The 25,670-nt window shown below is 40.9% G+C and overlaps 1 protein-coding gene and 1 long non-coding RNA gene across 7 annotated transcripts in view; one reads left to right on the top strand and one right to left on the bottom strand.

The window, feature by feature from the left end:
* Window positions 1–3,499: 3,499 nt before the first annotated feature.
* On the bottom strand, window positions 3,500–16,316 carry LOC129734722 (uncharacterized). The gene is made up of 3 exons (XR_008730253.1): window positions 16,178–16,316; window positions 8,487–8,583; window positions 3,500–3,721 (listed from the first exon to the last, which is right to left on the bottom strand). It is a non-coding gene; the product is annotated as an uncharacterized LOC129734722 (long non-coding RNA).
* EMB (embigin) overlaps window positions 15,662–25,670 on the top strand; it is a 28,332-nt gene continuing 18,323 nt past the window's right edge. Inside the window, exons 1-4 of one of the 6 annotated variants that reach the window (XM_055699204.1) lie at window positions 15,662–16,461; window positions 22,017–22,103; window positions 24,214–24,303; window positions 25,551–25,640. In XM_055699204.1, coding sequence (XP_055555179.1) covers window positions 16,377–16,461; window positions 22,017–22,103; window positions 24,214–24,303; window positions 25,551–25,640 — 352 coding nt within the window. In that variant the 5' untranslated portion in view covers window positions 15,662–16,376. Of the gene's footprint in view, window positions 16,462–17,912; window positions 18,469–22,016; window positions 22,104–24,213; window positions 24,304–25,550; window positions 25,641–25,670 lie in introns of those variants that run through there. The other 5 variants (XM_055699203.1, XM_055699205.1, XM_055699206.1 and 2 more) reach the window with 5 other exon arrangements.

Here is a 25,670-nt window from a genome sequence, read left to right as displayed (position 1 = left end):
GCGCCCATTGCCAGCCCCAGGCCCACCCCCCTACCCCCCCGGCAGCTCTGTCAGGAGCAAGAGGAGCTGGGATGGGGACAAGCTGCAGTGGGGGCCTAACCTCCACGCTGAGGGCAGGATCTGAGGTGGGCACGCTGAAAACATGGTCCAGGCAGGGACTGGCAGCCTGGTCTGGGTGGAAACAGGGGCGTGGGCAGGCTGGGGGAGGCTGGGGCCAGACAGGACCTGCTGGTGCCCTCTGGGCCTGACACACATAGGTACCAGGTAGGACATGAGAGGCCTCATATGTGGAGGGAGGAGGAGGGCACTGCCTCTATGGCTTCATACTCCATTTGTGTTCTGCTTTCTGACTTGTGAGGAAATGCTGAGATTGGTACTTGCAGGTGCTGGAGCTACTCAGAGTGCCAGGAACACCTCAGGACTGGGGCTTGGCACCTTCCTCTGCCACCGGGGCTTCTTCTGCTTCCCACCACAGGGCTGTTTTTCACTACCAGAAAAACATGACTTGATACCTACTGGATAAGACTTTCATGCTGAAAGTAAAATTGAAAATATGAAATTAAATGAAAAATTGGATTCCCAATGTTGTTTCAAGAAGTTACTGAACAAAGTACCTAAAGGGGGTTTAGAGTATTTTCAGTCACTCCCCAATGAGCACTCTGACTGCATGGCCACAGGTTCATGCTCCTTTTCAGCCTGTCTCTTCAGGCCAATTAATCTTTAATTATGCTGTGACAAATATAAAAGCTATTGCAGAGTGGGTGGGGAGTGAGGGATGGGGCTGGAGCCTGCCATGGTGAAAAAGCAAGTCCCATCTCAGTGCTGCCTCAACAGGGGGATTTTATCCTGCTCTGTATGTTGACACATGTCATTTTACAATTTCTTATTCATCAACCAATTTAGGTCAGGGTCAGTCTCTAGGACAGATAGATCTCTACATCTGTTCTAACTATAAATGTAGAAAGGGCAGTTTAGTTGGGATGTTGGCATCAATAACTCCTGCCTTGAGAATGAGCTTGCAATATCTGATTATGTACTTTAAGTACAGTACTAAAGAGACAAAGGCAGATTTGCTTTACCTTCTTCCTTAAGAAAATCAATATATTCTTAAGTGTCTGTACAAACATAGCTACCAAAACAATGAAAAAAAAATCATAATGCCAAATAGATTAAAAAATAAAAAAGCATTGTCTTCATTCTTGGACCTGGGACAGAAGGGAGTCTGTTAAAAGGACAAAGCTCTGAAGAGTGTGTGGGAAAATTACCTCGGGGGAAATTAGAATAAACTGTCACCTAATAGAAGCATAGTATTACAGAAAGCTTTTTAGGGTAAAATATAGTTACCACTTTCAGGATGGTTGGCATGCATGGAATCTACTTTATTATGGCTCCCTAAGCAACACACCCTGCCATCTCAGTACCTGCTGATAGGAATAACTGAGGGTGGAGCAGAGTGGAGACCTCGCAACCAGGCTCTGTTGTGCTCCCTGCAGGAATGGGAACTTGACGGTACCACAGCTGATAAGCTGCATAGCAGCTGTCAAACACAGAGTGTATGAGAAGACGTCTGCTGTTGAGCCAACCATTGTGGCGAAATTACTTTCCTCAGATGAACCTTGCTCATTATAACCTCATTGTAATACCAATGCACACCTCCATCCCAAAGTTACCTGCCTCCAAGGTATGACCACCCCACACTGAGCATGTGCTTTATATTTTTCTTTGACTGTACCTTTAAAGGTAAAGTGTGAGAATTTTACACCTATCAGTAACAAATATGTAAGACTAGAGTCACTCAAGCTCCATCTGAATTAAAAAGTGTAAAAGTAAGGTAGGAAGGGGAGAAACTAGAGAAGACTCCATCATAACTTCTGGCATCAGTTGACAGGCTGAACCTGTCTTCTCTCCCATAGGGATGCCTGCTTGGTAAGAACTTTATTCAGTGACTAACTCATATTAGCTCTTACTAGGTGTATTGTTTTAAGCTTGTTTTGCAGTCAATATATTATCACTGGCAATGTTTAAACCTTATCCTGTCATAAACTTGCATTTTGTATAATAAAAATCTTCAGCTGAAATTCACTTTGTGTAAGTCTCCATAGATTTGAGTAGTTGTTACAAAGGATTTGACTCCATGATGTTGTGAGCAGGAGTCCCTGAACAGACTACTCAAATCACCCTCCGATACAGTGACCTGTCAAAACTCAGGTAGCGGACAGGCTGGTTGGACACAAGGGTCTTGTCTTTCTTGGGAAACTGACAGGCTGATCAAATACAAAGGGTTCAAGGAAATCACCCTTTTTAACATGACAAGAGAGTCAGGAGAAGCCTGAGAGATAGGGAAAAGACAATCCCTTGTTGAGGGGGAGAAGAGTAAGCCCTGAGAAGATACAAATGCTGACAGACTACAAGTATGAAAGAATAGCAAATTGCTGAGGGTAGTACTGAATAGGCCATTCTAAATTCAGCATAATGACAAGTGAGCAGATTTTCATGTGCAGGAGTATGAGTTCCTTGCTTCAACAAAATAAACAACTGAAACAAAATCTAGAACAACATTTGGTTTATAGAGAGATAACCGTGCAAATGAAGACAGGGAAAAAAGGACACAAGTCTTAACTTTTGAGTTACGAGTTTCTCAGGTCCCAGCTTTTCTCACCATGAAGGAAAATGCAGAAAACATTGAATTCATGGAGGCTTGGGTAGGTGCAACAAGGGAAAAATACAGAAATAAGTAGGTGCTGAATTCACACATAGGGAAAGGTATGCAAAGAAATAGTGAGACACAGACACAGAACTTTTTTTCCTAAACATGGTTTCCCTAGCTTTCCCACTGGTTTTGCTAGATACTGTCTATCATATAAAGCGTCTAGCACTTACAGATATTTAAGGTGCTGTGCCAAATAACCTTTAAGGACCTGACACATGCTTTTGCATTTTTTTACCCTCTTTAAAATAAATGAAAGCTCTCAAAAGCTCCTGTGCTGATTTTTTTTTCACAATTTATTTATCACCATCACTAGAACTCTAGAATTTTAGATAAAAAAGATTTTGCTAATTACCAGGTTACAGGGATGACCTCAGTAGCATTTAGGCAGGTATGCCAGGATTAACTGCAGCTTTCAAGCGTTTGAATAATGCACTTTAATGTTCATAAAGAAGAGCCAAGGCATAACATGTTTCTAAGGTCACCTCTTCCATTTTGTCCTGATTGCAACATAAAGAATTTTTTGCCAACATTCAGTATTCAGTCTTCTCTGAGATTTCTGTGTCTGAAACAGACCCAACACTGTCACTATCCAACCTACAATTATAATAGGCATAAGGAAAAGTTGAGTTGATATAAGCATTATCAGAAATAACATCAAAAAATCACAGAGACCATGTTAAAAAATTTACAGTTCTTGATCTAGTCATATAACTGATATTCATCATCTTGCAGCTTGCTATCAAGGGGAAATAGACCTTCTTAGATGTAATCTTGCATACTTACAATGGCTGTTTCTCTTGACTGAGGAAAAAGTAGGGGTCTGATACACACTGGTTGGTGACAGTTGAAAATATTTCTCCTTTTCAAACTTCCATTGAAAACACTCTGTTTAACAAAGTTTGCTTGCTTTCTTCATGGTTGTACTAGTTCTTCATGACCATGGTATTTCTGATGCTTTTTTGAAATTCTTTGTAAGCTTAAGTGCCAGTTCTGTTTCTTTATTAGAGCTCACTGTGGAAGTAATCAATAATTAAATGGCATTCAAATCTGGTAATAAAGGACCCCTATAAAAACACACAGTTAATTTCTTATTCTAGCCCTTCCTGTTTTGACCATAAATTCTCCACACCTCCTTTTAAACCACCCATACAATAAAGGTGCTCATTTTCAGTATGTCTTCTTCACTGTATCACAGCTTTATTTTTTTATGCAATACTCAGCAGAACAATATAATGCAAGTCAGAGAAAACTGACACTTCAGCAGTTCAATACTCTCAGTAAAATTCAGTTATTAGCAACATGGATGCTATGACTATGACATTTCACTAAACATATGATTTACTACAACCAGTCTCACGTGACTCCTGTCACCTCTGCTTAAAAAATCCAAGATCTCCCAAAACATCTAAACATGCAGGTATGTCCTAGCAAGGATCAATGAAAAACTCTTATATTTAAAACCACAGTTTGTAGGTGCCCAGAGAATGATCACCTCTCCTTCTATCTTACAGCTCAGCAGTTCAAAACTAGCTTGTCACAGCAATGAGTGAATGCTGTTACCTTCGTAAAAGTATTTGGTGCTCTACATAATGCACTATAAGGTCTTGTTGCATTCTGAGCTTTTTACACAAAACATTATTGCACTATATGGAATGCAACCATATTGCACTCTATATAGATGATCTTAGCACATTTAAAAACATTTAAAAACAACTGGAATATTCACTTTTACATATGTCCTACCTAAAAGTAAGCTCAGAGAAAGGAAAACAAGCATAAGCTGCTCTTCTGTTTTGAAGGAAGATGGCTTTAAAATGAAAGGAAAATGTGTGAGTGTCCAAGGTGATAACAAAACATAGTAGGAATCTAGGACTGATTGGAGATCATGCACAAAAAAGTACAAGAAAGTTCTTTATTGTAATAGAGGAATGCTATCAGTTTCTTACTTGTGTTTAGTACCAGACATTGTAGTCCCAGGAGTTTCTCTGCAGAGGAAACTAGGTGGCGTGCCAGGAGTAGGATATTCCTAGCTCATTAGACAGAACTGAGGTTCAGCCGTGTACTCGCTTAGCCAGAGTGTAAATGGGCCCTACATAAAGTGCAGCAGAAAGTGCAAAGAAGTAAAAACAAACCCAGTGTTCTAATTTATCATTTTCTAATGACAGATATTTTTAACAAGAATTGGTGAGAATTCAGAGATGGGCAGATTCTGTGTGATTTCAAGATGGATGTTAATCTTGGTTGTCTTTAAAAGGGAAAGTTTTTTCTTAACATGTGATTTCTGTTATACACCAGTTTAACCCACCACTGAATTGCTGCAGATACATGCACTTTTCTTCTTATTAGCATAACAAAGCTTACTGATTTGAAAACAGATACTGTGATTTAAAAATATGTTTAGTGGAAATGACAAAAGTCAATTTATCTCCCAGCTAAGCAGAGATCACCTTCTTCCCCAAAATAAAATAGCTGCCACCACCCATCTACCCTCTCTACTGTTACTGAATCCAGCATGATGGCAAGTCAGCATGTTGCTATCAGCAGTGAAGTTGCCTAGGGATAATGAAGCAGAAACCTATAAAGATGAGGCTTCCTTTCCTGCAGAGCTGTGCTCCAGGGCAGATTGCTCTTATCTGTGAAAGGAAGCTAAAGACTTGTCATTATCATACAAAAAGTTAATTTTGCATTGGAGAAAGGTTTCTTTTCTGCTTTAAGCCTTATTTGTATATTTCTTGTTATCTGGGTTTTATATAAGCATGGCTTGTTTTGGATACATCTAGACTGCCTTCCAGATAAGACCCAAACCTGCACTCAAGTCCAAGTTCATCCATGCCAGAAGTCCATGGACTTTGGGTGAGATTCAGCCATTCCTAATAGGACAGTGAATCATATGCTACTGTTTAGTATGGTCCCAAACACATTCCTGCCTGGTCAGTGCCTACTGACAGTAAAACTGCTACCTCAGAGACACTGTGAAGAGCTTAATGCATATTTCCCACATGCCATTTTTTGTGCCTGTAGTTCATGATCTGATAGTGTTCTACAGACAGCATTTTCCCTCTATGTTTATGTAAGAAGAAGTGATGTATGTAAGTGATGTATTTATGTAAGAAGAAAAAAATACTACATAAACTTAGCATTGAGGGGATGATACTCATATTTCTTATCTTCTCCAATAAGAAATACAACTGATGACTGTACTTCTTTATTCAAGTTATACTCGTATACACACACACAAAAAATGGCAAAAGCTATTGCAGGTAAGTTATAACAAGAGAGCAAGAAACATGAATGCAGTTGATAAAACATTTTTCTCTACTTTCTGCTGTAAGAGTTAAAAAGTAGCAAACACTGCACAAAGGCTTTATCTGAATGAGAGACATAAAAGTGCTACTCGATAGCACTGCCTCTCAGTAGCGATCCTCTGGAAAAATGTTTGTTCAGTTCCCAGAGAAATCTAGTCCTTTTGTGAGATATCCCTTTTTTGTACTTTGCTTCCCTTTTAAAAGCCCAGAACTTTAAATTTTTGAACTACAGAGGATGCCTGTTTAGGACAAATGTGGACAGTCATACTGTGAATCAGATAAGCTGCATACTTGGCATACAGACAAAGCATTGGAAACTGATGTTTCCGGCTTCAGTTGACTTCAGGTTGCCATTACAAGATCCTGTCTCTTTTGAAAAGCTCCAAGTGTGGATTTTTTGTGTTACAGAATGTTATGTAGTATGTGTTTTAGGAAAATATGTCCCCCTTTCTTCTGACATCAACTAAATGTACATGAAAAGAGATTCGTTTTTTGCAAAAAAAAGAGTGTGAAATGAGAAAATTGAAAGGCCATGTCATGGCTTAACTTCAGCCAGCAACTAAGCACAGCCTGCACCCCGGTGGGAAGGGGGAGAGAATAAGAAAGGTAAAAGTGAGAAGACTTATGGGTGGAGATAAAGAAAGTTTAACAGGTAAAGCAAAAGCTGCATCCACAGGCAACACAAAACAAGGAATTAATTCACTGCTTCCCATGGGCAGGCTGGTGTTCAGCCATCTCCAGGGAAGCTGGGCTCCATTATGTGTAATGTTTACTTGGGAAGGCAAACACCATCACTCCAAATATTTCCCCCCTTCCTCCTTCTTCCTCCAGCTTTATATGCTGAGCATGACGTCATATGGTATGGAATATCCCCTTGGTCAGCTGGGGGCAGCTGTCCCGGCTGTGTCTCCTCCCAGCTTCTTGTGCACCCCCAGCCCACTTGCTGAGTGGGTGGTGTGAGGAGCAGAAAAGGCCTTGGCTCTGTGTAAGCGCTGCTTAGCAATAGTTAAGACATCCCTGAATTACCAGCACTGTTTACAGCACAAATCCAGAACACAGTCCCATACTAGCTACTATGAAGAGAATTAACCTGTCCCATCCAAAACCAGCACAGGTCATCACCCAGTCTGTTAGATTAAGTGTTGTAGAGACTGTAACATATTCCTTGCTACAAGCCCATCTGGAGGTGGGCTTTCCTTGCAAGGATCTCTGTTTCCCCAGTAATAACACCTGTATTGCTTATGCCTAAGAAATCACAGAGTATGCTTTGAAGGTCTGCTAGAGAGTGCAAAGGTTTTTTTTTTAACATACAAATCCTAAAGAGAAAACTACCAAAAAAGTAATAAATGCACAAGTAAATTTTTTTTCCTACTGGGAAGGAAAGATGTGATTCATGGAGTTTCATTGGGCAGAGCAACTTCTGCGGCACACAGCGACTGGAAAAATTAGTGCACTGTCATGACAGATGCCTTAGAACTGGTTTCTCTTTCACTGTTCAAGGATGAGGCTGCAGAGAAGCTGTAGAGATAGTGATGAATTATGCTGCACTGATAAACTGGGATGTACTAGATGATGCGGTTTTGTCCATACCCTCATAGAATCATAGAATGGTTTGGGTTGGAAGGGACCTTTAAAGGTCATCTAGTCCTATCCCCCTTATCAAGATTAAGTAGAACAGTGACTAAGAAAGGCATGTGAAAAGAGGATTATGTATTTTCCAGCCACTCTAGTCACAGATTTCTGGCAGCGACTTCTGCAATGCAGATTTATTCTCCTATTTTCCTATTACTAGGTTCAATTAACTTACTGCATGGAGGTCATGGTCTCTGTGTGAAGTACAAACTACCTAATGATTTTGTAATTTTGTAAAAAATGTAATTAACACCTGCACTGCCCCTGGCTTGATGCATTGTGATAGTGAGACACCATGATCCTCAAGGGTGTATTACCAAGAGAAGAAAACTTAGAATTAATAAGCTTTGGTTTAGCGACTTTGTGAGAAGCTTGAAATCATTTCATTAAACCTTCAAGCATGTTTAAAAGAAGTGTGTACCAATAAGAAACTGTAACTTAATTTTTTTTATGTCCAGTTTGAATGTCCCTGGACAGTTCAAATGTAGGAGTGAGCAGAGCACTTTTACAATAAAGCTGGACAGTGTTTATTTGTAAAACCTAGAGAAGACATCTCTGTAACAAGATTAAGCTTAATAAACAGTGTTTGTCCTTGCTAATATACGATACTACCTGTAAGTCCAGTAGAACTGTAACCATTAAATCCTAGAGATCTACTAACAATCAAATACCCTGCAGAAGTCCTAGAGAATAATGAACTCGTTGCAACCACAGTTTTTCCAGTCACTCGTACTTGGAATCTGATTTCCAATGTAATGCCAATGTGTAAAAGTGCACAAATGTTTGCTTGCATCAAAATCACCATGTTCACACAGCTGTCTGCAATCTCAGATGCTCACCTTGCAATCTATGCTTTCTGTTAGAGGGGGCTACTCAAGTTCTTCCCAAGCCGAGTCCAGGCATGGTGTCTGTACAAAGGGCATGGCTTGCTCTCTCCTGAAAGAAAGATTAGTATTAAAACAGGTCACCAGGAAAGGCCTCTGCCTTTTTCAGTGCACCCCAAGTAGTCTTTTCTATCTACTCAGCTTTATCCTGGGGAATCAAAAAGAACCTGGCACAGGGCAGAAAAAGCTAGAAAAGAACAGTCAAGTGTAACCCTTTTCCTGGGTTATCTAAGGTAAGCCACTTACTGTCTCACCAGAGCTAACATTACACACAAGGCTGATGTGAGGACAAACACATTAAATTTTGTCAAGCATGGGAATAGGGTCCACATGGAGACATCACACTTTCTTCTGACAGACTTGTTTCAGACACCGTGACAAGTCAGTCAGAGGAATGTAAGACACCTCTAAGTAGCCAGAATGACCCAACATCCTTGCAGCAGACCAATTTACATTCTTCTCTAAAACCTCATTTTCCAGTAAATAATTACATAACTCTTAGCAATATCCTTTCTAAAGTATTACAATGTCAGATGTAATTTTTTACTTCTTCTTCTTGAGTCGTTTAAAAAACAACAACAAAAAAAATTTCTTCGTCTAAATAGGTGTCTTACTAACTCTAACTTGTGGCTAAATTAATCCAAATGCCATAATTACAACATACTATTTCTTAAACTATTAATTGAAATTCTCCAATACAGTTTACTTTCGGTTCCAGTATGTGTCATAACCAAAACAAGCTGCAGGGGAAGCTGGAACAATGAAGAACAAAAAGTTGTGGTTTTTTCCTGGCATTTGTGGGGTTTACAAAACCTGAAATAAACCTCACAGATCAGCCAGGATAAGTTGATATGAGTTATTGTTGAAAACATTTACATTACCTTTGTAGATTTTTCACTACTGATATGTTCTGCACATTTTTCTCTTCATAAGGAATCTTTGTTTGTTGGTGGTTTGTTTTTTTTTTTTAAATTTAATTCAAAGGTAAAACTCAACTAGGATGTTATCTTTGCATAATCCTCCTCAGGCTTACTGAGTGCAGAAATATTTGGAAATATATTAACAATTGCTGAATCAGACCTAAAAGTAAAAGCTACTTGTTACCATCCATTTTTTTCCACTTTGAAATTCACATTCTACAGACTAATATATTTTAGGCTTCTTTCACTGAATTTTTATTTTTTTCCCCTGGAAATATTGATAACATTGTTAAAGTTATAGTATAACCCTGATGATTCCTTTGTGGAAATGCCTCGCAGAACAAATCAGCTGTTAAAAAGTCACCTTCAGAAGTTCATCTTTGAACCCTTCTGGTGTGACATAGCTCAGCTAAAAAAAGGAATTTTAACTCCATTATTACCAGTGTCAAATAAAATTTATGTATTAATAGGACTAAAAAGATACATAAGGTGACTGTCTCACAGCCCAGTAGTTTCTTTCTTGCAGACCCCACTGGACACTTCTGATGGAGTGGTTTACAGCTCTGGGTGAAAATGTTTCATGTGCCAAAGAGTGCATATACCACTTTAGGCATCAGAGAAACTGCAGGATTATGATGCATAGTCAGGATGAAAAAGCCAATAAGAGAAAATAGTTTTGTACAAATAAGTATTCCACAAATTCTAGACATACAAAGCCTGACTTCTGATACTCTTTTTTATTGCAAAAAAGTTTATTTATATTAGAGTTCTGATGGCTTTCTTTCCTTTGTCTGAACTCTGCTACATGCCATTTCCACTTTTTCAAATAAAATATTTGCAGACTGGAAAACTGGAATACATTTCTGAAAGAAGCTCTTCCACATGTGAAGAACTATAAATGTTTGCAGGGTGCTTTGTTTTAAAATGTTTTCCTTGCCACTGGAAGAAAAATACCTAAGAACACTTCACTCTGGACCAGCATACTCAATTAAAGTACTAAGCTATTCAGTTCTCAGTATGCATTATTTCAGAGAGCATTTAAATAGATGTTGCATTTGGGTGAATTAAAATCTATGAGAATTATCACTCTGGTAAATTCTGAAACTGATTTTTTTCTGTAACAGAAATAGTATGGTACAAGAAACATGGGTATATTCCTGTAGTGTGCAGTTTCCAGGGCATGTTTGCTTGTGCTGTCTTAGGTGGCATGGTTCTGCCAAGGAGTATATGGATTCTTAAGTATTAGGAGAGTTCCATTCACTCAGTGTCACTGCTGTTAGGTATTTCCAATGCACACGGACTGAGGTCTCTGCCTCTGTGCTGATGAGGACAGGGACATATCTTGCCTGCGTTTGGCAAAGTTATGAAGTGATCAAAACCAGCATAGTTCTTCCCACTTCAGCTCTTCAGTTTGGCTATGGTGACTCTACACTCAGTACAAGTGCCGAAGATTTTATCACAACTTTTGCAATCCTTTTTCTTGCTTCTTTTTTCTGCGCATTCCTGGAGTCCTGTTTTTTTTTCAGAGAAAAACCTTAGCTGTTATTTAAGAGAGAAAAGAACTAAAAAGCAAAAAAACCCACCTGTTTACAAACTCAGGATCTTGAAATTTCAAACAGTTTTAGTTACATAGCTTTCTCCACTTTTTTCCTGAATCACTGTTTTCTCTTTCTAAACTAAACCACAAAGACTAAAGGAAAAAAAATATTGAAAGTCAAAGGATGCTTGGTAGAGATACAGTTTCTGAAGTTTAGTGAAGCTGACTAATAAATACATGGTGTGGTGTTTAACTTGAATGACTTCCCTCCATCAGGAACATAATCAAGAAGGCTTAGGTCACTTGTTGCTTAGTTTACACTGTCTTATCTTGAGGTTTTACTGTCAGCATTACAAATGTATCTCCATATAAAAAAAACCCAACAACAAATTCAGAGAAATTAGGTTTGTGTCAACTACCTGAAAAAAAAACACACAGCCCAGGAAAACCATAAAATGGGTCAGCTGAATGAGACAAAGCCTGCACTAGGTCACCACACCCTCAAAAACCGGAAAACTACTATCTTGTGCAGCAGATACCGTTACTTCCACCAGAGCAGGAGCCTCAGGTCACCCAGTTTCCGTGGTGTAAACAAGGTCTGTTTCATCAGATGATTCAGTGCTCCCACTTATTGCTGCTACCAATTGAGCACATACAGTAGCAGAATGTTAAGAGACCGTCCTGTATAGTTTATTGTATGCAAGGCCTCTCATAATTTTTTTATCTTTGCAACAAAAGATAAACTATTTTTAAGAGTATGAAAGGTTGGAAAATGGAGAATTAGTGAAAAAGAAAATCTTCTTCCTGATATTAAAACAGTAGGTGAGTGTGCACCCTCAGCATAAATACAACTACACAGAGTAATTGTTCTCAAATTGTATTCACATCAGAGGCTGGCTTACTTTTTCCAGGTATATCACTGTGATGAAAGATCTTACCTCCCTCAGATTCCGGTCTTGCTTGCGATATTTAAAGCTATTTTTTACACATTTTAAAGCAACAGTTTGCAAGACAAACCCTGTGATGGGGTTGTATGCATTGATATCACAGTGAACTTTATTTCTACAAACTAACAAACTGTAGAAAATTCTTTAGATGTCGTAAGGTTTCAATCTAAATTGTGCTTTAAACAAAATACTGTTTTTCATTATATTTTCCATTAAAAACGTCAGGTTTGTTCAGGATTGAGGGGTGGGGGGGAAGCAGGCAGAAAGGCAAAAATAACTGTTTGCCAAAAATCTTACTTGGCTGACTTTGTGGTTGCCAGTTCCTGATGATGGTGTGTTCGCCATGTGAACAAAGCCTCTTCTAAGCAGAGCTACACTGCATAATCTGCAACCCTGCACAAAATCAGACCCCCCACAATAACAATTGATATTCTGTTTTGTATGATCAGTACTGCCAATCTCAATAATTGGTACTGGCAGCCACCTATGATTTTTAAGAAATATATTTCTACAGCACTACAGCCCACATTTTTGTTTCTTCTACAGCTCAGATCTTAGAACATGACACTAAACATCTGATAAATAGCAGGATTCTCAATAGGGATTATATGCTTAATCTTGCAAATTCCCTTTGAGGAGGTGACAAGAGATACTGGGGTTTATAGCCACTCAGTGGGCTGCAGACATTGCAGAGTAGGCAACTGCAGAGTGTATGCTCATTGCATAATCTGCCCTGTAATTTTAAATCCAGGTCAGTTTAGTTAAATCCTTCAGAAAGAGCAAGCAAAAGATAAATGTTTGGGGAAGACAATAAAATTCTGGTTTGTAGTCTTGTACTAGCATTGCTTTGACTTTCAGAAACACGTGCATTCTGAATTTTATTTTTTTTTATTATAACCTGTTACCATAGCATAACAGTGGAACCCCTGGAGACATTGCATAACATCTACTCTGGCACATCTTTTTGATAGTGGTCCATAGGTTAGTAGCACATTATCTCCTGGCCTTGCAAAATTATCTCTTGGCCATGCTTGCAAGACCTAGTAATTCTAAATTGTTTCTCCATTTCCCACTGTTTATTTTCATGCTTTCTGAATTTAGAATTCTACACCCATAAACAAATGTCTCATTAGAGGTTCCACAAATGTTAAAAAATCTAGCTAGAATCTAAAAAGATCTTGAATCAGCTTCAAATTCTGAACCATCCTTGAAACATATCTGAACTGTCACCTCAAGAGTTTTTCAGTCCTTTTCAACTGTTTTTTCCTTTTCCCAGTTCTTCTCACATATACGTTAGTCACCTTTTCACAATTTGAGTGCCTTTTATAAAAAGTAAACCTCCAGCCAAGAAAACAACTGGATCGAGTATGTCCTTTAGTTATTTCACTGTTTAGTTATTAACAGAAATAAATGAATGCAAAAGACTGGGCTTTGAGAACAGACTTGGTTGTTGGAGAAAAGGAGCTGTAAAAGTACAAATTATCATCCAGATTTTTCAGCCAATAATCACCATGTCACAGCAATTTTCAGAGTTTCATTTACTTTCCTTGTGCCACAAAAAAAATTGGCAAAGATCTTCCAGCTGAATAAACCAGCAATTTCCCTGTACTGGAGGTTTATTTAAATATAAACGTTTTCTTACAAGGCAGAGTATGGTTCAACATATGAATCCTTATTCCAAATAAACATCACATTTGTCAAGTAATTACCATGTGAGAATAAGTCACAGTTTCTCTCTGAAATTAAGAGAGAAGAGTTATCTTGAGAGAGAAAAGGAAAATATGCTGGATGCTAATAGATGGAGCAGATTAGTCTTAGTATGTAAAATTTAGATGGACATACTTTTCCTGAAATTCTTAATTACTCACCAGTTAGTGTTTCCAAATGCAAGCAAATATGACAACAGGTTTTTTTTTTAAATACCCACAATATTCTACTTTCTCATAATGTGTTATCAGTAACTTTCTATTTTCTGAAATCTCTCACTCCTACACTTTCCATGATCTACAAGTCCAGCAGTAGTAGTTGGGGAATAATCTAGTACTAGCATATTATTATGGTAAGGCAAACTCTGGAGCACTGAAACCCTTAAAGGGCCGTTTGTTTCTTTGCTCAATCTGTTCCTCTAAATTCTGTGTATTTTTTGCCTTTTGCCTTTCCACTGTGTTGCAGCTTCTGTATCTCATACCATGAGTCCAGGATCAAACAGCTCCCTTGGAAGCAGTTTAATAATTGTTTGGTTTCTTCCCATTCAGCATTAGGTAAGTGTGGAGTGTACCATTAGCAGACAAGCCCCGAAGAATAGTTCAGAAGGAATCCTGCAAAGGTATTCATCATGTCTTCAGACTGCTTTGATGCTTTACCCAAGATGATTTGTTGGGAAAGACAGAAGCCAGTCCCCTACACGACATAATCTCAAGTCAGTCATCTGAGATTAAATCATCTCCATCAGAATCTCTACAGTTTCCACTGAACAAAAACTGATAAAGCTACAGCTAGAAGGGAGATCAGACTGTCCTAGCAGCTCCACTCCTGCCAGCTGGCAGAGTTTACCCATAGACTTGCCCCACACTAACCCATCCACATGGTTTCCAAGTGGATAAAATCTACCTCACCAAAAGGTGCTGCATACACAACTACTAAATCAGGTGAACATAAAGTTTCCTTTTCACCCATTCCAGGGAAGCTAATGAGGTACAAATCAGCCCCTTCCTATCTAATGACAGTCCAACACACCCTTTTCTCCTACCCAACCCCCCAAGAGATAAGCCTCTTCAGGTCTAACTGGTTCACATAAAACAGCTTTCAAGCTCCAGGCAGTTTTTCCCCATTAAAAGCTGAAGGTCTTCTGCCATTCCTAAACAGCCTTAGCTGATTTGGATTCTCTCTTTGAATCCTATCAGTCTGTGCAGTCTTAGCAGGCTGGCAGGTTAACAAAGCTCTTGGGGGTTCAATCTCTCCCTAGAGCACACTAGTACTGTCTTGTCTGTCATACCATACCACAGAACTACAGGTTGCAGATAAATTTCTAAAGTAGTGGATTTACAGCTGTATAGGCATCACTGTGCCTTGACTACTCACATACATGACTTCCTACTTTTTATACATGAGCTAAACAACGTTAAAGCTGGAGCACAGAAGGCTCCATCCCATTGCTCCAAGTATATGAAGGGTGTTCATTCCTTCAACAACCAGGAAGGCTGCTATCTATACATGGTCCCATTTAGCCATCAGGAATCCTGAGCCTTCCTGTGACACACAGCAAGGGCTTAATGAAACAATTCTGTTCCTGGTCTTTTGCCATTAGTTATATTTATTTGGAGGTTTTATGACAGAAAATTTTAATCTGAAGTACTGGTATTGGAGGACATGCACTGCAGCATGAACATGCGCACTGCTGGGAAATCAACACACAAGGCATTTGACTTACTCCTGCTCTGCATAAACTCCTACAGCTCTGCCAGCTAAGATGATGTAAAGGCTCAGTTGCAGTGACCTTTTTGCATCATTGATACAAACCTTACACACTCAACTTTTGCATTAGTTGAAATAACTATCTTGGTGGGAGAGAAGAAACAGCAAGTACCCTTTCAGAGGGGCTGTTCTTCAGAGAATGCCACCCTGCCAGATTTTATACTGCAAGATCCAAATTCAGGTATTTATTGAGCAACAAACAGAAATGCATACGTTTAATATAAACATATAGGAGTGATTTTACTACATATGTACACAGATCAAAACAGTCTAAGCAATTAAATTGTGATTGTAAAGGCACTAAGATGCAGTCAAAGTCCGGAGAAGCATTTGTTAGAAACAGTGCTCCCCCGGCATTGCCACCCAAGCCAGGAGATGCAGAGCAAGAGATGTGAAAAGCCACAGCTCTCATACAGTATAACCCAGCTGCCCTGGAGCCACTGACCCTCAAAGCTGGGCTCTCCAGAAGATCACCAGCCAAAGGGCAGCGGCGGGCTGCGCTCTGCCCCCGCCAGCCTCCTCCAGGCAGACGCGGCCAGAGCCGGCTGCCGGGCCCAGGTGGTCCTGCGGCCACAGCCACCTTCGGCAAAAAGTAAGACACGTCCCAGCCCCGCCGGGCGCTCTGTCCGCGTCTGCCCCCGGCGGGGCTCGGGCCGGATCAGCTGTGCGGGCCTCTCCAATTAGCCACCGGGGCTCACCCACGCCCTTCCTCCCGCCGCATAAAGGCCGGCGGGGCCGCACACGCCGTCGGCAGTGATATGCCCTCACCGTGAGGAGGAGCGGTTGTGCCTGCAGCGGCTCCCCGGCCTGTCTCTGCCGGTCGTTGCCTGGTCTGCCTTGTTCGTGGATTTGGGGCCGCTTTCCTTGGTTTCGATCCCTGTCGTCACTGCGGCAGCCGGCCGCCCCGCAGAACCGCAGCGGCCCGCTTCAGCCCAGCCCGCTGCCGGTGCGCCGCCGCGGGGGCACCATGCCTGCCGCCTTCTCCGGCAAGCGCCCGGGGCTGCGGCTGCTGCTGCTGCTCTGCCTCAGTCTCTCGGGCGGGAGCCCGGCAGGTAAACGCCGCCTCGTCTCACGGGCCGGGCGGCTGTCACGCCGCAGCCGCCGCGTCCGCCCTCGGCGCCGGGATGGGCTCGGGTGGCGGGGAGCAGGGGCAGCGCCTGGGAGCTGCGGCTGAGCAAAGCGCCTCCCTGCCCTGAAGCATCCCTCTGGCTCCCCAGGGGGACGAAGCGGTGGCCCGGCAAGGCGGCTGTCTCTCGGCCTTGCCTATCTGAACGGCTGAGGCGTTTCTGTTCTCCTCGGCGTGCCCGGAGCTCCCCAGCGCTGCACCCGCCTCCCAGTACTCTCTTGTCTTTAGCTTCAAAAAAGCGTTCGGGTTTCTGGTAGACCTGCTGGGACGTAGGGACCCCTCCTCTGCCGTCCTCCGGTGAACGGTAACGTCGCCGTTGGGTGGCGTGGCCGCCTGTGCGTGCCGGTGGGCGGCGGGCTGCCGGCTGCGGCGCTGACCCGCGGGCAGCGATGTCGCGCTGCGGGCTGGCGCCTCACGGCGGGGGGTCGTTAGTCACCGGCGAGCGCCTGAGGCCGGGGCACGGCGGCTTGTCGCTGCCCTGTCCTGAAGCAAAGCATTACTGAAGCCCCCCCCCCCAACCCGGATCGGTAAGTTGCGTTACCAAAATATCAGTACGCCTGGAAGGGTGTGAGGCATGTGGCCTGGAGGATTTAATACTGTCTTTTTAAATGTGACATTTAAAGTCGGTGAAGGAAGAGGGACTTGAGCCTTCTGGGCCCTATTCTACCTCTAGTAGTTTTCAGCAGTTCAGGAGCAGGCCAGGCACTTCTAAGGCAATAGGAGTTTAAACAAGTGGATTTCTGTTGTTAATCCCTGTTTTGAAGCATTGTGGAATGGTGCAGAATGGTAATGATAGGAAATACCAGATGGCCGATGTTTGCTGTGCAAGGTGCGATTGTTGGAGCATGTCTTCCCAAGGCTGAAAGTTCTGCCAATGTGTGCATGTGAACCTTATTGCTGTGACTTTCACAATTAGTCGTTCAGCAGCATTTTCAGCCTGTGATATCTTAAGTAGTTACCTGTTTGTGCCTCTGTTGGTCTTCCTAATACTGAAAGGCACACAGTATTGCTCCCTGTGTCATGGTAACTTCTGTAATATTGGTTGTAGTTTCACATTATGTGAAAGGACAGAAAATGTGTCTTGCAGTTCCCAAGGGCTGTTTAAAATACATATACTTATGTATGCGTGCAGAGGCAATTCCGCTTTGTAGTTATTAAAGCTTCTTTAAAATATATATATGTATTTATGTACACACACATAAAACTTGAAATCCTTTCTAACAGTTAATTTCATTGATCAAAAAGTTCTATATCTATAAGTGGCCTGATAATTTGTAGGAATGTGTGAGCCATGTTACGGCAGTTTAGCCACAGGGTATCTATGTTTGACTTGCGGCTGAAAATTGTAGCCAGTGGTGGCTGAAGCAATTCTAAGTTCATGTAAAGCCACCAGTGCAATGATATCCTCTTCTGGGGATGGGGTGGGGTGGAAACCAACAAAGAAAACCCACCCTAAACAACCCACAATTAAAAAAACCTCAACAAAATTACCACAAATGTACCATCTTCCTGCAATGGTGGATCAATGTCTTGTTTTGAGCAGACATAAGTAATGAGCCACCTGCTTTAGTATCCTCTATCTGTATAAAGGTAAGTTGTTTTTTTCATACTTCTATTAGATGCTGTTATTTGTATGAACTAGGTAGGGAGGCTTCATGCTGTGATTTCCGTTCTGATTTAAATATGAGGAAGTGTGTTTTACATTGGCCATTAACCAAATAAGCAAAAAGCTAGTCAAGCATGGGGATGATCTGCACACGTGTAGCAAAGCTAAGTTCATGTTCTCTTGGAGGGAGGAGAACTAAAACTGTCTTCCAGTGAAGTCCAGAAACAGTGTGCATTCTGGAGATGTGAGGGTTCAGCAGATTTCTTCCATCAAAAGAAATGCTTGCAGTAAAAGCTACTGGATGTGCAAGGACTGAATTGCAGAAAGGTGGGTTGCACAGCCTTCTGCAGGCTCCTAAGGGAGGTACAAGAGGCCTCTTAGATTTTTATTTTGAAGTAAGTAGATTGAGGAGAGTTCTTATTCTTCTGTTACTTTTGTCATTTAGTCTTGTAACTTGGTGGTTTTGAAAAATTTAAATAATCACTTCTATTCTGCATTGAGTTGAGGGTAGTTTCTAACAAAATGTCACAACACTGTTAGTTTGCTGCTTTAATTTGATTACTGCTGTGGATGCCTAATCTAGTTGCAGCATGTGCTGCCAGATTCCTTTAGAAAAAGAAGGCTCGCCACATCTTATCTACCAGCTTCTGCCCCTAAAGCTTATATGAGTAGAGGCATGTGTTACAGACTTTGCTTCCAGGTTGGATTTTTCTGGTTGCCCTGAGGGAAGGGCTTCTATCAGGAGCATTTAGAAGTCTTTCCTGTAGATTCTCTGCCTCAGGAGAGCTCAGCCTGCAGCTTTTGCCTTTTCTAGGGGCACAAGATGGTTTCGGGTGGCTGGTTTTGGATGCTACTGAATGCTTGTGTGCATGCACAGAGTGTAAAATTGCTATTTAATTAATTGTCATTAAATTAATGATGTTAAATTAAGACAAATTATATCTCAAGCTTTTCATGTTCAGCTGCTTTTCTGGCTGAGAAAGGCAGCAAATAGATTTTAAAGCTTGAAATGTTCTGGTGATAAGAAGTGTTGTATATCCACACTTCATCCTCCAAATATTGGCTGCAGTATGGAGCAGAGGCAAGGCAGAAAAATAAATTAATGACCTCATAGTCTCACCTGCTCCTTCTATAAAGATCAGGGCATCAAGAACTCTGCAAGTTATCACACTTTGACTAAATCTAATGCAAATCAATTGTAGGCTAAGGCACACAGCCATGACTTAGATGTTTGAGAAGCTACTGCACTTTACTTGCTGTAACTGCCTGGCTTGATGACACTAATCATGCAGTGTTGGGTCATCTTGATCTCTGATGCTGTTCAGCAGGTGTATATGGGAGGAGAAGAGCGGTGCAATCTTATCTCTGTGCTATGTATTTTAATATATGGACAGATAAGGGCTGAGATGTGGAAGCACTGCAGACTAGAAATAACACTGCTTGACTGCTTTCACTTGGTACGTGAATCAAGGAAGAAAGCTAAGATGAGAACACTATTAGTATGCAAACCATGTTGCAGGTTATCTGCCTTCCTTGCTGAGACATAAGACTGCTGTGCAACTTAGCACTGGCACCTTCTAAATTTATCATCTTTGGGGATTTTAATTACTGTGCAGGTGATGCATCTACTAAGTTGACAGTCAGGTGATCCATGACATCCTTAGAATGCCTCAAGATGCTGTAGATATAAAAATTCATGGACCTTTCTTCAACCTTAGCATGAATATCAGAAGCTTAATAGCTCTTCCTGCTCTCAGCACATCTATCAAGCAGAGAACAGGACTCAGTCTTCTTACTGGCTTGGTCATAAGCCAGCAGATACTCAAGACAGAGGAGATTTCTTAATTTCTTTGCTTGGGTGAAGGGCTGGGAGGGAACACTTGGCCGTGGGACCAGTGCACTGGTATGAACAAGTATGAAGAGTGAAAAGCCTTTTGTTAAAAACCACTAATGCTTAATTTCTTCATCATATTCTTTGACTACCTCATTTTACTTTTGATCCAAGCTAGCTGAAATGTGATGGGCAGATTGAGAAAGCAGATGGTGCAAGCCAGGCATGACTCTGATGTAACTGGAGTAACTGTGTGCTGGAGGTGCCAGTGGGAGACTCTGTAGGCTGTCTATGCCTGTAGTGCTGAAATGCGGTAGGAGTGTTAGTAGTGTTGTTCACTTGTAGGAACTGGCAGGGTGCTGACTTTGCCTTCTGCTGAAGGCATGTAGTTCTCAACAAGTTTGAACACAAAGTATTATTTAGTGGTTTACTTTTCATCTATGCTTGCTGCTGGTTTAGATGTCTAGCAGAGCTTATTACCCCTTCCAGACTTGTAGTCACAACAGCAAAAATGTCCTTTTCCACCCCTGTGTAACCACTGGCCATATTGCTTAAAAGCTGCTTATATGAGATAGCAGGATGCACTCTTCCTCAAACTCAGAACTGTTATGGCAGTAGAGTATGTCCTGGAGTACTTAAGCATGTAAAGGTAATGTTTGTTTTATGCTAACTAGTTCTGCCACCCCAATTTGGGAACAGGTAGGAAGGAGCAAGCATCTCAATTTTTATAAAACATCTAGGGATGTTGAATTCTTAATAGAAGAGTGACAACAGCAACATACTCAAACTAAACAAGTGCTATGATTTAACCTTGGCTGACAACTAAGCACCACACAGCCACTTGCTTGCTCTGCCCTGGTGGGATGGGAGAGAGAATTGGAAGGGCAAAAGTGAGAAGACTTGTGGATTGAGATAAAGCTTAATAGGTAGAGCAAAAGCTGCACACATGTGCAGGCAAAGCAAAACAAGGAATTCATTCACTGCTTCCCATTGGCAGGGCAGTGTTCAGCCATCTCAGGAAAGCAGGGCTCCATCATGCAAAATGGTTCCTCGAGAAGGCAAATACAATCACTCCAAAAGTTCCCCCCTGCTTCCTTCTTCCCCCAGCTTTATATATTCAGCATGACATTGCATGGTATGGAACACTCCTTTGGGTGATTCAGGTCAGCTGACCTGGTTGTGCCCCTCCAGCTTCCTCTGGCAGGGCCTGAGAAACTGCAAAGCCCTTGACTTGATATAAACATCACCCAGCAACAACTAAAACCATCAGTGCTATCAACATTATTCTCACACCAAATCCAAAACACAGCACTGCACCAGCTACTGAGAAGAAAATGGACTCTGTCCCAGCTGAAACAAGGGCAGCAAGTCTTTTGTTTCTTCCCACGCTGTTCTTTTTCCAGTCAATATAAAGCAGACTCCTAGAGTCTTGCCTGACTACTGTAGGAGCAGAATCAGAGTTGCAGTGGTGTTAAGGAGAATGGAAGTAGTCATTAGTATTACTTGGTGAAGTCTGTTTGGCAGATGCCTTTTGGTTTGCTTACCAGGGTAAAAGAAGGAAAGGAGGTTGTTCACTGTATCACAAAACGGGGTGGACATGTAAGGTTATGATTAGGTTCATATTCTGTTAGTGAATCTGCTAATGTATGTTTAAAATTAACTAGTGTAATTGTCAAAAGCTGTGGTGGCCTAAGCCTACAAACAAGACCGATCTGCCTACAGATTATAAACTTTATTGGTCTGTTGGAATATTCCCGAGAATGGCTTTGCCTGACTGTTGGCTAACTACAGGAAAAGATCTGTATAGAAAAATTAGAGGTAAAAAATACTGCCTCTGTTCTTCAATAATTTCTTGCCTAAAATAAGCTAAAGAACTACTAAAAAATAATTCTTGCTCATTTTGGCTGTACATGCTCAGAACTTTGGGGGGTGTGTGTGAAAATGGAAGGGGGAGGTTCTGTTTGAATTCTTTTCATGCTAGATACTTCTAGCTCAGCTCAACTGAGAGAGAATGACATTTCTTTAAATCCTTTTTTCTTTTTAGATCCAACTGTGACAACACAAGATGCCAGCCACTCTCAGGCAAACTCTTTGACTAAGATGCAAACTGGACTTAATGTCTCTTCTCCTGGTAATTGTTTTATTTCAGTACACCTGAAGCTATAATAACTTTTTCCTAGTGATACTAAGTTTCCATATAAAGTTTACATTCTAATGCTGAAATGTTTTGAAATTGACTTTTCAGAAGGAACAGAAGTAAATATACCATCTAGGCCTTCTAAAGCCACTACAAGAGCTTGTTGTAAGCATCTCAAGGACCGGAAGAAGCTATTCAACTGCCAGTTGTGTGATCTGTTGCCCTTATGCATATATACCATGAAAGCAGGCAATGACCCTGGAGATGGGATAACTCCCAAACTGGAACCATTGTGGGAAGTTTGGTTCTGGAACTTATACCTGATAATTTTTCATATGATGACTCCTTATGCTTTTCTGTAGTGAGACGTTTAATAATGCCCTTGCATCACTGTGCCAGCTAGCTTCATCTGTCTATTTCTTTTGTTATGGATTTGTCAAAACCTGTTGCCCCACACTTTGTTGGCCATATTCTAGACCTTAATTGTGGTTTTGGTAGGGAGTAGAGGATAAGTTTGAGGCTGGAGAAGAAACCAATGATTGTTGATTCCATCTTTCTGTTCTCCATAAAGATCAGAGAAGCAGAAATTCAGTGATGTACCAAAGCTCATATTAGTGCAAATCAAACATGGGCTAAGGTATTTATACATAAACTCAAGCAGTTCTGACAAGTTATTCAATCTACAATTTTGTTGTTGGACATGGTAATGCTATTTACCTGTTGTTCAGAGCTTTTTAGCACAATGTATATAAGAACTAGAGGGAGTGCTGTAGCTAATAGATTCAGTAACACTTTCCATACAGAAATACACATATGAGTTAAAATACACAAAGTATTTCGTCTAATATGACCTTACCTGACTATTTTCATTTGATATGTGAATTGAAGAAAAAAGTCAGTATGAGGATCCTACTGATATGCAAGACATTTTTAAAGGGTGTCTAGTTTTATGAACAGGCACTGGCATGTTCTGACTTTATACCATGAGGGATTTTAGTAACAAGCCATATGATGTGTGTACTAGACAGATTTAAACTTGGGTGATCCATGGGAACATTGGCATGCTCATGGGCTATTTGCACACACAGACACAGGAAGATTCCCCAGAACTTTTAGCCTTCAAGTTACTTCAGGGGTAAACACCTGGACTAGTTTGTCTCCATCAGGCAGAGGTCAAGGCATGCTTGTGCTTTTGTCTAGACTAATAGGGCATCCTGTCTAGTGCTAGGAGACAGCTTAATTTTTTTTTGCTTAAAAAGCCATTTTGGACTGGTATTTGAGATTTGACAGCAGTCTACTGTTAACCACCAGATGAACTAGACTGAAGCTCTGTTCTCCATCATCCACCTTGATATACAGGTTTATTGTTACTTAACTGGCTGAAGCACAGGGGAAGGTATGACAGCCAGGCAAAAAGCTGATTGCCTGTGGCAGAGCATTTCTTGTGTTGTGAAGTGACATGTTGATAAAGAAAAAACTGCTTTACAGAATGGGCCACCAACTTGGAAGGCATGTGGTAACTCTGCTTATATTTGCTCAGAGACGTTTAGATCAAATCACTAGCAGGGACCTCCTTCAGCACAGCCAGATTCTCTGAACTGCAGCTGAGGCATGTGTTTAAAAAAATTACCTCAAAGTTCAGTATTCTATGCAGGAAAAGAGAAGTAATTCTGTGAAGATCTAGGCTTTCAGAGATACTGTTTGCATTGCAGTGATCAGTGAGCACCACCCAGTGCTTCTCTTAGTGAGAAAGCTGAAGCTGTGGCCCAATTTTCTCTTTATTTTCCCAACAGTGAGTGGTAACCTTCTCAATCTGTGGACAGGAGAGATAGTGAAGCTCCTTTCCTCCTACAAAAAAAAATAATTTCTCCTATCATGCTCTATGAATAGGCAGGTTCAATCCATAATTGCTGTTTATATATTTCTGAAATGCATTATAAAATAACAGATAATAAAGTTACTTTGTAAGCATGTAAAATGTGGGGCTTAAAACATTTAGTGCATTGTATCTACCATGGTGTGTGTAATCTATTTCTTTTGTTTCATCACTAAATGGAGAGAAATTTCATTTTTTTTGTGATAAGCTTAGTTTTTCACCTTTCAGAGCCCATGACAACTACACGAACTGTCAACAGGCAAACTCAGGGGAGCCCTTCAGATCATTTGACATTCGGACATAATGTATCTGTACCTGGTAAAAGCAATCGCATCTTGTCTTCTACTTAAATTGTTAAATATCAGTTGTCCTAAGGTTCTACCTTGATATTTTTTAATCATGTGGTTATGGTGGATTTATTAGTTGATAATTAGCAAGACAGTTTGTTTAAAGCTGTGTAGAAAGTAGCTTTGGAAACAGAAAAAATAAAATTTGCTCTAACTATTGAGTTGGCCTTTCCTTTAAGCTTAATTTGTAATGTCTTCTCCCACAGTGTGCTTCAGTTTACTAGGAACTTTTATGCACATAGTACAATACTAATGAAACAATTGTGTGTGTAGATGTGGAAGGGTGGTGCTTCCTTAGCTGGGCTACATCTGTTGTTAAAGTTGCAGTTCACTAATTTGCTTTCTTGCTCTGTTCTTGAAATGCACAGAGCATGAGAACAAGTATAGTGGTGGGAACAGACTGTTTATGCTTAGAGTTGCCTGCCTGATAGCTGTATCAAGCTTTGTAGAGCTTTATAAAGGTAGTCTCTGAAGAGTATGCAATCCATAGCCCTATAGAAAGGGGGTTTTGCTGGCCATGTTAAACCTTATAAATGTCTTTCCCTCACACAAGGAAAGGAGTGTATTTTAGTCAGGGAGATGATTGTCAATATTGGTATTCTTTGTGTGTGGAAGGGTATTCCCTGCAGTATAACAGTTTTGTGGAGCAGTGAGGGGCTCTGTGTTCAGGGGAGAACAGGGTGTTCTTGCCTCTGCATTCATTAGAGCTGCATCTATCTCTGGCTTTCTGGGTGTGGTGTTAAATTGTAGTGGCTTTGGGAATGGCAGTGTTCTTTCCTTCTGTTTCTTCTTATTTTTCTAAAGCTTACTACTTTTCCAAGCTCTACTTACATATTGGCATAGTGCTATGCAGTTTTGGGACCCACTTGTAAGCTATGAGTGACTCTTTAAATTAAGCTGTGAAATAGTTACAACTTTACAGAATTGACATTCACAATTCATTATTATATTAAAGATACAAACTGTATTCTAAAATGGCATAATTACTCTATCAGTGACTATGCAACACTGCTGCTTTAAGATTCTGGTTGTTAACACAGAAGCTGTATGAAAGGATCCCCATAGTAGTCAGCATTTGGCAAGGTCCTCTTTCCCTGCCGCCTCCACTCAAGATTGCTATAAGATTTTTCAGTTGCAATACTGCATTGACATTCACCTGTATGATTACCTTTACAGGATCATAACATAACACTTTGCTTCCCGCCACAACCTTGTTAGGTCCAGATCTTACCACGCAAGAGTTCAAGCAGGAAACCAAAGAGCACGTGTCTAATGCCACTTTTGTGGAGTATGAGATACTCCTGCCTGGTGAGTGTGTTTTTCTCTTCCAGTTATAAT

The sequence above is a fragment of the Falco cherrug genome, chromosome Z (genome assembly GCF_023634085.1).
Source record: "Falco cherrug isolate bFalChe1 chromosome Z, bFalChe1.pri, whole genome shotgun sequence".
Lineage (NCBI taxonomy): Eukaryota > Metazoa > Chordata > Aves > Falconiformes > Falconidae > Falco > Falco cherrug.
Note: the sequence above shows the minus strand (reverse complement) of the source record. Positions and strands in the feature narration are given on the sequence as shown.